The sequence below is a fragment of the Arabidopsis lyrata genome (genome assembly GCF_000004255.2).
Source record: "Arabidopsis lyrata subsp. lyrata unplaced genomic scaffold ARALYscaffold_5, whole genome shotgun sequence".
Classification (NCBI taxonomy): domain Eukaryota; kingdom Viridiplantae; phylum Streptophyta; class Magnoliopsida; order Brassicales; family Brassicaceae; genus Arabidopsis; species Arabidopsis lyrata.
The window spans coordinates 13,324,201-13,337,338 of record NW_003302551.1 but is presented as its reverse complement, the minus strand read 5'-3'; the positions used below and the strand labels follow the sequence as shown (position 1 = coordinate 13,337,338).

At 35.3% G+C, this 13,138-nt stretch overlaps 1 protein-coding gene across 1 annotated transcript; it reads right to left on the bottom strand.

Annotated features, from left to right (window-relative positions):
• Positions 1–1,034: 1,034 nt before the first annotated feature.
• On the bottom strand, positions 1,035–3,509 carry LOC9311922 (activating signal cointegrator 1). Its single transcript, XM_021026005.1, has 4 exons — positions 3,287–3,509; positions 2,085–2,708; positions 1,909–2,007; positions 1,035–1,624 (listed from the first exon to the last, which is right to left on the bottom strand). Exons 1-4 carry the CDS (start codon positions 3,437–3,439, stop codon positions 1,274–1,276), a joined length of 1,227 nt encoding a protein of 408 aa, XP_020881664.1. The 5' UTR covers positions 3,440–3,509; the 3' UTR covers positions 1,035–1,273.
• Positions 3,510–13,138: the final 9,629 nt, after the last annotated feature.

Sequence of the window (13,138 nt, the reverse complement as noted above, 5' to 3'; positions counted from 1 at the left end):
GACGAACATTTTTCTGTTTCGAGAGAAAATGAAGAACCCTAATTTTAATTTTTCTCCAAAATTAAAACGACGACGTTTTATTTTTTTCCCGCCTCCAAATAGTTTGGGTTGGAAAAACCCGCTCCCAAATAGTTGGGGTTGAAAATGGCCGTTTTCCCGCCACGTCAATGCCACGATATCGCTGACTCAGCAGCCGTTAAATCCCGAACTAACACCGTCTTCTGTCATGTTGAAATCGGCTAATTTTCATTAGTTTAGGTTTTGAATTTAAATTAGTTTTGAGTTTGGGTAGAAATTGACGGGAGGTCTTAGTTTGGGTTGGAAAAACCCGCCCCCAAATAGTTGGGATTGAAAATGGCCGTTTTCCCTTTATCCATCTTACACTATTCATTACTTATTACTTCCTTCTTTCCTAAAAATTTGATGTTTTAGAGTTTACACATATATTAAGAAACAATAGTGATTTAATAATTTAATAATTTTTTTTTAATAATGTATGAACCAATAGTAATCTAAAACAGTTAATTATTTGTAGTCAATACGCCTTGAAATCTACGATTTGTTAATATCAATTAATAAAAAATAAAATATAAAACTAGAAAATCAATCTTTGTGGAACAAACCTAAAACATTAGAACATCAAACTTTCAAGAACAGAGATAGTATTATAGGGTAAAGATTATCTATTGTTTTAAACTCTTAATCATACTTATCATATTAATACAGTAAACGATATTATTATTTTATGTCACCATTGGTGGGTGGATACAATCAAACAAGGCTCAATTTTGCAAAGCTTTACTTTTTGGTAATCTCGGTTATATAAGCCATGAAAATGCTTGTACATATACAGTAGTTCTAATTTTGTTTTGTATAGACTGATTTTACAAATATATTTAAAGTAATATTTCATTATATTCGAACATATACTATTCGATTCCCCCATGACGATGAATTCAAATGAAAAAATAAAAATTTTAAAATCATAGTGGCGCTCTAAGAAAACGATTTGATAGCTGGGAACACGTAACACGTGGAGACGAATAATCTTATCTTAATAAAACCGAGAGAATTTAACATTACTCAATTACATAACGCCACGTAAGCACACGAGAAACCCAAAGTTCCGAACACGTGATTCTTGACCGACGGCTATCAACCATCCGACGTGGACTCAACTAGAGAAAAATTGTTGACTTTTAAACTGAACAAATAGTAGTATCCGGTTCGGTAAACCGGAAACATTCAACCGGGTTTGGTTACTGAAAAAATTTCAGTCGTAATCTAAGGAACATTCACCACCATCTTCTACATGAAGCCCATCGTTTCCTGATGGCCAAGATTTACCGTCCGATTTTGGATCGGCTTGTAAGTACTTGAGTTCACTTCTGTCATGTTGTACCCTTCCTGTGATCTCTAGACACAATCCGTTTCGGTTTTTCTTGTTGTCTTTCTTGGTGGTGGTGCTGTTTGGCTTCTTCTCAGTTGGTCCCGGGTCTAAGAAGATTGGAACGAGTTTTGCAGTCGGGTTCGGTTTTATTCTGTTCACGTTTTTAGTCTCGGGTGGTCCTAGAATCCTGTTACCTGATTCTAGTTCTGAGATATCATCTTCATTTAACAGAACCTGTAATGTGTCACGTCATAAATCATCAGTACTTCGAATGAATTGTATCTCAATGTAGAATAATCAGGACAAGTAAATCAATATGGATCTAGCAATTCAAGCATGCCCTACGGCGGAAGAAAAGTAGGTCAAGATTGAAGAAATGGATAGTAACATTGCAGAGAGACTTGAGACAGGGAAAATGACTCGATACTTCAAAAAAACCTATAACTTATCTTTATGTCGAATTGCAACGATACTTCTAGATTCAAACATTTTGAGAACAGGGGACTCTTGAGAGTTACCTTGCGGCCGACTAAATCAAATGTCATAACAACTTTGCTCTTTTTGACTCGTTCAGCTTCTTCAATCTCCTCTCGCTTCTTCCTCACTAGCTCTTTTTCCTGAGGACAGAACTCATATATTAATTCAGTGGCGGAACAAAACCCAACTGTAGTTTACCAATGGAGATTATATATACCTCCGCAGAGAGCCAACTACTACTCTCACTTTCATAGTAATCGCTTTGATCATCAATAACTGTTGTACGTGCAGCCGAATTTCTATCATACTCTACAAGCCTTTTCGCATATGCTTCAGCTGCCACATCAGCATCAGATACTGGAGTATACCCTTCCTCTAGCCCTGCATATGTACTTCCTTCTTTTAGCACAAGTGCTCCGCAGAAACTGCAAGGCCCTTCTCCTTCTTGTTCACACACTATTTTCCCACACGACAAGCAGTTGCTCACTAATTTGTGTCTACGAGCTTGACATGCACACGGTTTTCCTTGCTGAAACACTATTGATCCTTTAGCTGCTTCTGCAAGAGAAATCACTTTTCCACCTTTTTTCTTTTTAGGATTGACTTGCTGGGCCGGAGCTGTCACTTTCCCAGTTCCAGCTTGCTGATTAGATGATGTTCCCTCTTTTGGTGTTTTAAACGGTTTCTTGGTTCCACTAGAAGCACCATTATCCACTTTTGGCTTAACATACATCTGCAATTCTGGACCTGAACTGTTTGCTACATGGCTAGATGGATCTTTGTATCCTCTTCTCTGTAGATATTCTGCAATGATGGTTTTGCCTTCTTTTCCAATAATATTCTGGATAAAGGCATCAATAAATTCAATTACTCTGTGACTAGATGAAATATGATATCTTTTCTACAACTTATATCTCAGTCAGACTTTGGCGATACACAACTCTCTTCAAGCCTCAAGTCAGACATTCCAATTTAAGTATTCAATGTTTACGCTACGAAAGCTAGCTAATACTCTCTATTCAATAATGCCTGCATATTATTCTTTCAATAACAAGGCAAGGCAGGTGCAATCATATGAACACTAGCTAGCTAGACCTAGTAACTGCAGAAATGGTAAAGACATGTGAAGCTATCAAGCTAGTATGATATCAGAACTAAGTATTAAACAATGTAATTCATCCGAAGTAAAAGTTTATGGTGACAAGCTCATCTAATCGTTAGTGCCTACACCTTTAATGTAGAAAATCACTTCTTCAATGGTTAAGAGAGCTTAATTCTAGAAACCTCACTACTCAATTGAAATCAATTCAAACCTAAAACACTAATCCCTTATAATTCAAATGAAAGAAGCTAAAATCATCGAATCCGAATAACAAAAGCATCATACGAGAATCGACGGCTAAAGAAGGAAGGATTTACGTCGAGATATTCCTTGGCATCGACAGGCTGAGCAAGATCGCAATAGGAGACTAAACCGGAGATGACATCACGATCGAAATTCAAACCGGTCTCTGGTTTCCGGCAGAGATCAACCAGCGCTTCCTCTAGCCACTGTCCCACCGCCGTTGCCATCTTCTTCTCCTATTCTCCGTCGCCTTTAGTCTCTTCGAAACGACCACAAGGGAAGGAAGGATCGATCCTCTCTAATATCTTTTTCCAAACTCCAATTTTTATTTCTTAATGGGCTCGGCCCAATTTTGTGGTCGATGTGTATAACGGGCCTAAATGTCTCGCTATATTTGAACTTAACCCAAATATGTTAAAATATCGTTTTAGACGACAATTTTATTTTATTTTAAATGCAAAATTTCGACATTATATGAAGTGGGCAACGAAATAAATAAGGAAATAATAAGTTTGTACTCCCTCTGTATTTGAAAAAATGTCGTTTCAACTGTTTTTGGGTGAATTAAGAAAGGGCACAGAATTACAAAATTAACCTTATGAGAAACGATTATTTACAATTATATTTTTGGTATATGTAGTTTTGGTAATTTAGACTGATTAATTATGATCAATTAATTGGGGGTAATTTAGGAAATTTTATGCAAAAATTGTTAAAATGACAACTAATTAAAAATACAGAAAAAAGGTTAGAACGACATTTATTCAAATACGGAGGGAGTATAGTATAAGCAATGGTCCCAATATGATTTGGTTAGTGGAACATTTCTTGCCCCCACCCCGCACTGCCTGCGTCCGACAATCCTCATTTTCAACATCCTAACACAATTCTCGAAACTATTTTTTTTACCAATTAGAATTCTCTTATATAAGATGATAATTATACAATTAAACCAATATCAATATTCAATAGGTCAACTGGTGTATTATAGAAGCCTGTAAATGGAGTTTTTTTTTTTTTCATTGTCAGGAGGATCAAGTCTTCAGTGGAAAGAAAATTATTGAATCATATTGATCAGAATTTTAATTTTGATGTTTAAGAAAGAATATAAACAATTTAATTATAATCAAATAATTTTATTGATTAAATTTGAAGAACAAACTGAACAATTTGTTGAGAATTATCGCAGATGATATTATTATTTTTTTTTTTTTTTGTTAAAAGGCTTGATGATATTATAAATGCATGATCTATGAGTCGATCAACATTTATTATGGAATTTGAGAACGTCGATGTCAGATGTTGGATGTTGTGCATTCCGGGAGCTCCGTAGTGGGTTTGGAGGCTCGTCGGAAAAGGACCGATGACGAAAATCGGGTTCTTTCGTTGTTGGTTTTGATCTTTCGGTGCCTCCGCAAAGCCGTGGAGCTTGAATCCCGCCGGAATTGGTGCTGCGACACTCTGCTTCCGGTGATACAACAGGATCGAGCTTCTTTTCGTTTCTCCGACAACTTTCCGTTCTGCTTCCTTTTGTAACTGGATTGTTTTTGTAAAAGCCCAGGCCAGCCCATTTTGGGTAGTTAATGAATATTATTATTAAAAAAAAAAAAACCTTTATTTTGGAAGATTTGATTCAACTTTCAAATTGTCATAATGTTTTTATTGGCTAGACTAGTTTTATCCTGATGGGTTTAAGTTACCCAGTAATCTCATACAAAAAAAAAACAAAGCTAATATCTGTAGCTATTATTTTTAAAGTAAATTTTAGAATACATAACAAACTGTATACCCTAGGAAATTGATATTTAGCCTTCTTTTTTTTTTTAATGTAGCCTTAAGTAACAGAATTATGAAAAATGAGTTTTTTTTTTTTTTTTTTTTCGTAGATGAAAAATGAGTCTATCATCACCGAATTAGCTTCGATAATTAACACCGGTACAAAACTACAATTTAATTTCTTGAATTGATGTTTTTGATATTTAAATCAAAGGAATAAACTATGATTTGATATCTTAATGATATCAACATCTTGAAGATATCATTAAACACAATGTGAACAAATCCAAATGTAAATTGACTTACATACCTCGAGCTCTTGGATCGGATTATGTCACCATGGTCCTATATAATATGAATAAAATGACCAATAATTTGCTATTTCACAGCAAAAAAATGGGCATTTAATACACGAATCAATATATGCTAAGTAATAGTGACAAGTTAACAACACATAGCCCATGCATTTGCAAAAATTCCAAACTAGTTGTTGTTGTAATCTTTATTTTTTCCCGTCGACACGTTTCAACGGTCACGATGGAAGAGAGCGTAAGTATAGAATCGTCCAAGTGATCACATAACGACACGTGATAACTCAAATGGGGACCATGTACGAGCTATACGATAAAATATTGCTTTTTGGAGTGGCTCCCACAAAAGAAAGCAAAGTGTGGTCTTGCTTTGCTTTTGATGATATTTGGTGCCAATGTGGAGATGTCTTGTCCGAGATCGTCGCTTTCCATATCCGGACAGAGTTTAGGTGGTTGCATCCTGGCCGTACACGCCTCTATGCATCTACATTGATGTATTACGTAGCAATAGTTTATCTGTTTCCTATGTGTCAAATGTTGCAATTATCCTAGTTATGGAGGTACTAGAAAGGAGCTGATACATGAATGTATTTAGAAAAATTATATACACAAACATATTATCATGAGCATATCAAATTAGATTTCAGGTTGGATTTTGGATCTCATATATTTTCTCCACCCCTAATAAAGTATATACATATGCATAATGCATAATTAAACTATAAACATAATTTATTTCATTCACAATTTTTTTTTTTACCATGTAAATATGTAAATGATGGTTCGTTTTGTGTGTCTAGGCCACATTTGAACCCTCGATTATGATTTCAATCACAATTAGTTATAGTCGACATAATAAATACATTTACATGAAATAGATATATAGTTCGATACTTCGATTTATAACTCTCAATATAAAAAAGGGAGTGCGAGTATGTAGTATGCTGTATGCAAACACTCGCATGCTGAAAATTATATTTGTTTTGTTAAAAACAAATAAAGAAAATACCAAACTAATAAAGCCAAATACCAAAAAGTTATTAGAATAAAATTCGTATATATGAAGTCGAGGAATAATTGAAACCCTGTTTATTCGAAAGTGACCGAAAAATTGAATTTTGATGTAAATGCTGCCTTTGATTTTTTTTCCCACAAATTAAATATTCAATTAATCAACTTCATACGCGTTTATATGAAGATTGTAACGAAAAATAACAATAATAATATATATTTAAAAAAATGACAATCATATTTTATTGGTTAATATACTATGAGAAGATGCAAATCATACCAACACAATCAGACAAAATAATGCACCAAATAAAAAATTTCAGTTTTAGCAAACTTCCTAATTTTGCAAATTCTTTTTCAAATTTCTTATCTTTGCACATATCGCAGAATATAAACTAGTATATATTCAGAGATTGTGTTGAGAGAGAGGAGTGGACATTCAGAGATTTCAGAAACATGGTTTCTACATGTGATTTGATTGATATGCGATCAAGAGCAGATCGTTTCTCATGGGTGGGTGAAAGATACACACATACAATCAAATGTTGCTTGGATAGAGTGTTTCTCAACTCGGCTTGGGCTGCCTCTTACCCGAATGCACAAACAGAATTCCTAGAATTCTCTGGTTCTGATCACAGGCCAATTGTTGTTCACTCCAATGATTCAGGTCAGCAAAGATACAAACCTTTCCGATTTGACAAGCGTCTTATTGATATCCCGGAGTTTAAGAAAGTTGTTAGCGAAGGATGGAATACTAGAAATAATCCCCAGGCCACAGTTATCACAGAACGTATACGTACATGTCGTCAAGCTATGTCAAGACTGAAGCACATGTCTAATATCAATGCGGAAGTGAGAATCAAAACACTTCAAGGACGTCTTAACAGAGCAATGGAGAGCATCGTACGTGGGGAGAGACAACAAATACCGTTTTTGCAGGAATCCTTATCTAGAGCTTATAGTGATGAAGAGAGATATTGGAAACAGAAGAGTCAAAATAAATGGATGAATGAAGGCGACCAGAACACAACCTTCTTCCATGCTTGTGCAAAAAATCGTTTTAGTCAAAACAGAATAATCTCCATCAATGATGAACATGGTAGATTGTTTACGGGAGATAAAGAAGTGGGAGATCATGCTCAGGATTTTTTCACCAATATCTACACAACAAATGGGGTTCAAGTTTCTCCTATTGATTTTGCAGATTTTCAAGCAACTGTTACTCCGAATATTAATTCTGATCTTACAAGAGAGTTTAGTGACAGTGAAATCTATGAAGCGATTAGCCTTATTGGAGACGACAAAGCACCGGGACCGGATGGCCTAACAGCTCGGTTCTACAAACAATGCTGGCATATAGTTGGTCAAGATGTTGTAAAGGAGGTCAGGAATTTTTTTGAAACATCGAAGATGACTCCGAGTATCAATCATACGAATCTGTGTCTGATCCCGAAGATAGACAATCCTACAACTTTGTCCGATTATAGACCAATAGCACTTTGTAATGTACTTTACAAAATTATTTCAAAGTGTCTCGTTGGTCGCTTGAAGACGCATCTGGATTCCATTATTTCAGACTCACAGGCTGCATTCATACCGGGGTGAATGATTAATGATAATGTTATGATTGCACATGAGATAATGCATTCATTGAAGGTCAGGAAAAGGGTATATCAAACATATATGGCGGTGAAAACAGATATTAGTAAGGCGTATGACCGAGTGGAATGGGATTTTCTTGAAACGACGATGCGTCTCTTTAGTTTTTGTGATAAATGGGTTGGATGGATAATGGCCGCGGTCAAGTCGGTTCAGTTTTCAGTCCTGATTAATGGCACTCCGTATGGAAATATTAAACCAACTAGAGGAATAAGATCACAAGGGGATCCTTTTTTACCATATCTATTCATCTTGTGTGGGGATATTTTAAGTCATCTAATCAAGTCTAAAGCTGCGGATGGTGAGCTAAGGGGAGTCCGGATTGGGAATGGTGCACCGGCAATTACTCATTTGCAATTTGCAGACGATTGCTTATTTTTTTGTCAAGCCAATGCGAAGAACTGTAAAGCTTTGAAAGATGTTTTCGATGTCTATGAATACTATTCTGGACAGAAAATAAATACTCACAAGTCAATGATAACGTTTGGTTCACGCGTGTTTGGCTCTTCTCAACAACGTTTAAAAGTGATTCTTGATATTCCAAACCAAGGTGGAGGAGGAAAGTATCTTGGCCTTCCTGAGCAATTTGGTCGAAAGAAAAAGGAGATGTTTGAATACATTATTGAACGTGTCAAACAGAGGACTACGAATTGGAGTGCTAAGTTTTTATCTCCAGCTGGTAAGGAGATTACGATTAAGGCTGTTGCTCTTGCTATGCCAGTCTATGCAATGTCCTGTTTTAAACTTCCACAAGGAATTACTTCGGAGATTGAGACTCTCCTCATGAACTTTTGGTGGGAAAAAGCATCTAATCGGAGAGGAATTCCTTGGGTCGCCTGGAAAAAACTCAAGTTTTCGAAAAAAGAAGGTGGTCTAGGATTTCGGGATTTAACGAAGTTTAATGATGCGTTACTTGCAAAACAAGCTTGGCGGATAATTCAGAATCCAAACTCTCTGTTTGCTCGAGTCATGAAGGCCCGTTACTTTAAAGATGAATCGATTCTGGAGGCTAAGGAAAGGAAACAACAATCATATGGCTGGTCATCTCTGTTAGTTGGCATAGATCTTTTGAGAAAGGGTACAAGATACATAGTAGGTGATGGGAAGAATATACGTATAGGCATGGATAATATTGTTGTTTCTCATCCACCTCGACCTCTAATCACGGAAGAAACTTTGAAAGAACTACCCTTAGAAACGTTGTTCTCTGTTCAAGGATCCCGTCGTTCATGGGATGCAACAAAAATCACGGAGCTAATTGACCGGTGTGATCATGATGTCGTTCAACGTATCTACTTGTCTAGAGAGATGAAACCGGACAGACTTGTTTGGAATTACAATCCATCAGGGGAGTATACGGTAAGGTTGGGTTACTGTTTTCTAACTCATGACCCTACTAATACTATTTCGTTGGATAGACCGCATGGTTCTATTGAGTTAAAAAACAAGATCTGGCGACTCCCAATCATGCCAAAAATCAAACATTTTTTGTGGAGAACACTTTCAAAAGCCTTGGCCACAAAAGCAAGACTGATAACAAGGGGAATGCGAATTGACCCTATTTGCCCGCGTTGTGGAAGTCATGCTGAGACGATAAACCATGCTCTGTTCACTTGCTCTGTTTCCTCAATGATTTGGCGATTATCAAATACTCCATTATCTAACTTGCAGATGATTTCAGAAGACGTTGAGGAAAATATCACAACTGTTGTTAATTTTCTCCAGTCTAGTACTATCACCGATGTTCAGAAATTGCTTCCTTTATGGCGAATTTGGAGATCGAGGAACAATCTAGTTTTCAATAACTTCAGAGAAAGTCCAACAAACACAGTTCTAAAGGCGCATGCTGAAACAAAGGAGTGGCGTGAAGCTACAAGAAAGCAGAGACGAAGATCAACGTCACCATCAATATCTATCAATGTCGCAGGTCACTGGACGGCTCCGGATCGTGCTCATGTCAAATGTAATTTTGATGTCGGGCTAAATCTACATAATCTTCAAGGAACGGGCGGATGGATATTAAGAGATTTCAGGGGTTTCCCGAAGGCTTGGGGTCAACTGCATTGGGTCATGCGGGAACACCGTTAGAAGCAGAAACGATGGCTCTGTTAGCAGCTCTACAACAAGCGTGGATTCGAGGGTTCAAAAACGTAATTTTTGAAGGTGATTGTGAGGTTTTAATCAACTCGGTTGACGGGACTACGGAGAACTATATGATCGCTAACCATCTCCTGGATATTCACTATTGGTCTTTGAAGTTTGAAGATGTTCAGTTTCAATTTGTACGAAGAGAGGGCAATCAGGTGGCTCATGATCTTGCAAAATTTGGTTGTATTCCATCTTCTTCTTTTATTGATTCTTGTATTCAGCCAGAATGGCTTCATTCTCGAATTTGTAATGACATTTCAAAGTTAATATAATTTCTTTCTGACGAAAAAAAAAAATAAACTAGTATATTTATTTAAAACGTAGCTAGCAAGTTTTTGGTCTTTAGCATAAATTTTTTTTTTTTTTTTTTTGGCATGGAACCATTAACCTTTGAGTCTTTGACAATCTTCTATTCTCTTATATTGATTCAGAAGCATTTTTGAGAACTATTAAACCTTAATTTTGTAACAGATTCTGACATGTTGATTTCAAAACAAACTCTTCCGAAATTATTTATTTATTTTTTTTTTTTGAAGAAAAACTCTTCCGAAATTATGCGTGTCGAACTTATGATTTGATGACATAAGTTCTATGTGCTTCACGATATTAATCCAAATATATATTTTTATTTGATGACTAAATTAATTTATAATTATTTATAAAATAGTATGACCAAAAATTAATGGTATACTGTAAATTATAACAAACGGTGTTATTAAAGATAGTAAATTATTATGAATCATACACCGCATACATTATATAACACTTGCATCTCAATTAATCAAAAATTATTCATTACCAAATCTGAGTAACAATTTTTCATACAACGAAGCCCTACTTTTTATATATGGACCCATTTTAAGGCTTTCTTATTAGAATGTCTCATATTGCTTGGGATTAAAATTTTTGGGTAGTATATAAAGGATGTGGCAATCCTTAATTCTTGAGCTAGTTTTTGAGTTAAGTTAGGCCACATTCCTAATATAGTATTAGAGCCAGGTTGACCCAACAAGCAAATTCCCACAAAAATGGTTTCCCACCTATGTGGCCAATATAAGTGGTATGTCTTGTTGTATTTCCGAGATGTTGGGCTTGGGCTGTTTCCGTTGGACCGTTTCCCACCCATATTTCGAGGAGGCATATTAAAATGTCCCACATTGCTTGATAGACGTAAGTGAAACACTGAAACTGTAAACATAACGCGTCAATGCCAACGACTTGAATAAGTTAATAATTATTCAAATTAAATGGATGCTGAATAGTTTAGAATATCAATACATTGTTTTTACTGTAAGTTATTTTCTTAAGATGTAAAGTCAAAAATAAAATTTCATTAGCAAGTGGCTAGAAGAAACAGCTCACTAGATTCCGGAAGAAAGTGTATGCTAAGTCTTCTCCACTCACAATAAGTAATAAACCTATAATTTATAGGGGTTTTACTTATTACAATCCAGAGTTTAAAATATCTAGTTATTTATAGTTAACTATGATATTTCGTGCATAGCATACAAATAAATTAGCTTAGGCCCCTAAGGAGATCACGTTTAAATATCTTAAATATCTTCTTTTTAACGATTTTGACTTAAACCTATTTCAAAACAATAAAGAGAGCAACTTGGATTCGAACATAACATATATCTAAAAGTTTCCTTAAAATTAAAAGATATTCTTAATTGATGATTTTGACTAGGCCTGGGCATTCGGGTACCCATTCGGGTACCCGTTCGGGTTCGGTTCTTTTTTTCCGGATATCGGATCTATTTGGGTAAGGGGTCAAGACCCATTCGGGTATTCTAAAAATTTGGTTCGGGTTCGGTTCGGGTTCGGGTTCGGTTCGGGTATTTTAATAAAAAAGCAAAATACCCAAAAATAACCAAAAATACCCAAAATATTTTCGGGTTCGGGTCGGATTCGGGTTTTTAACTCATATATACCCAAATTTAACCGAAATACCCGATTTCTCAAAAATACATTGGTTACTCTTTATCCAAATATAACCAAAAATATCTAAAAATACTAAAATTACCCAAAAGATACCTACATCATTAGTTACTTTTTAACCAAATATATCCAAATGTATCCGAATTACTCAAAAATACCTAATATATTCGGATTTATGATTGTAATTTTAGGTATTTCGGGTATTATAAATATAAATATAACTAATATTTTTAGGTGTATATTTGTATTCGGGTACATTCGGGTACATTCGGGTATTGGATTCGGTTCGGATTTTTTTCGGGTAGGAGGTTAGGACCCATTCGGGTATTTTTAAAAATCGGGTTCGGGTTCGTTTTGGGTATTTTTTGGGTTTTTTGGTTCGGATATTCGGTTCCGGATATTTTGTCCAGACCTAATTTTGACAACATGGACTAATATTATATGATTTTCCGCGATCATGGGTTTAGAGATGTAACCGGCCGAAATCAAAGGTTCATTGTAATAACTATACACGCGTATTGTTTCTTAGACCAAAAGGAGAGCAGTATGGTGCTACCTGGTGTTACACATATCTGGTGTTATACATATTGTTTATGACCATTATTTATAGCTTAATTGTTTACGTTTAGTACGCTCGATGAAATTCAAATTCATATACGTTCATGCTATTAACAACACAAAATAAAATTACACATCAATCGAATGTATATAAGATTTTGACCGCTAATTTACATGATCTGAGACCTATATTTAAGTATATGAAATTCTATTGTACAACAAAACATAGGCAATTATAATGTTTTAACCGTTTTTGTATGCATTTGTATAGCTTCGCACCGTTATTTAAAGTTGGCCTTCGGTTCTATTTACAAATTATTTGCTAAATTTTTAAGTTGTAAATGATTTAAATAAATTCCTTTTCAAACAGTAGTGCTAGACTTTTTTTATTTGGTTAATAATTTGAAAAATTACATATACAATTTAATTAGGTCAGGACTTCATCTCTAACTTAATTTTTTTTTCAACACTCTACCCAAATTACCGCAGAAGATATTTATCAAGGAACCTTAAGGTTGTTCC

What these genes read in the sequence shown, in the direction of transcription:
- LOC9311922 (XM_021026005.1), bottom strand. Translation starts at nt 3,439, where the DNA reads ATGGCAACGGCGGTGGGACAGTGGCTAGAGGAAGCGCTGGTTGATCTC. An exon ending in GTAGTTGGCTCTCTGCGGAG is followed by an intron (nt 2,008 to 2,084) that starts GTATATATAATC and finishes TTCTGTCCTCAG; the next exon opens with GAAAAAGAGCTAGTGAGGAA. An exon ending in TTGATTTAGTCGGCCGCAAG is followed by an intron (nt 1,625 to 1,908) that starts GTAACTCTCAAG and finishes GACACATTACAG; the next exon opens with GTTCTGTTAAATGAAGATGA.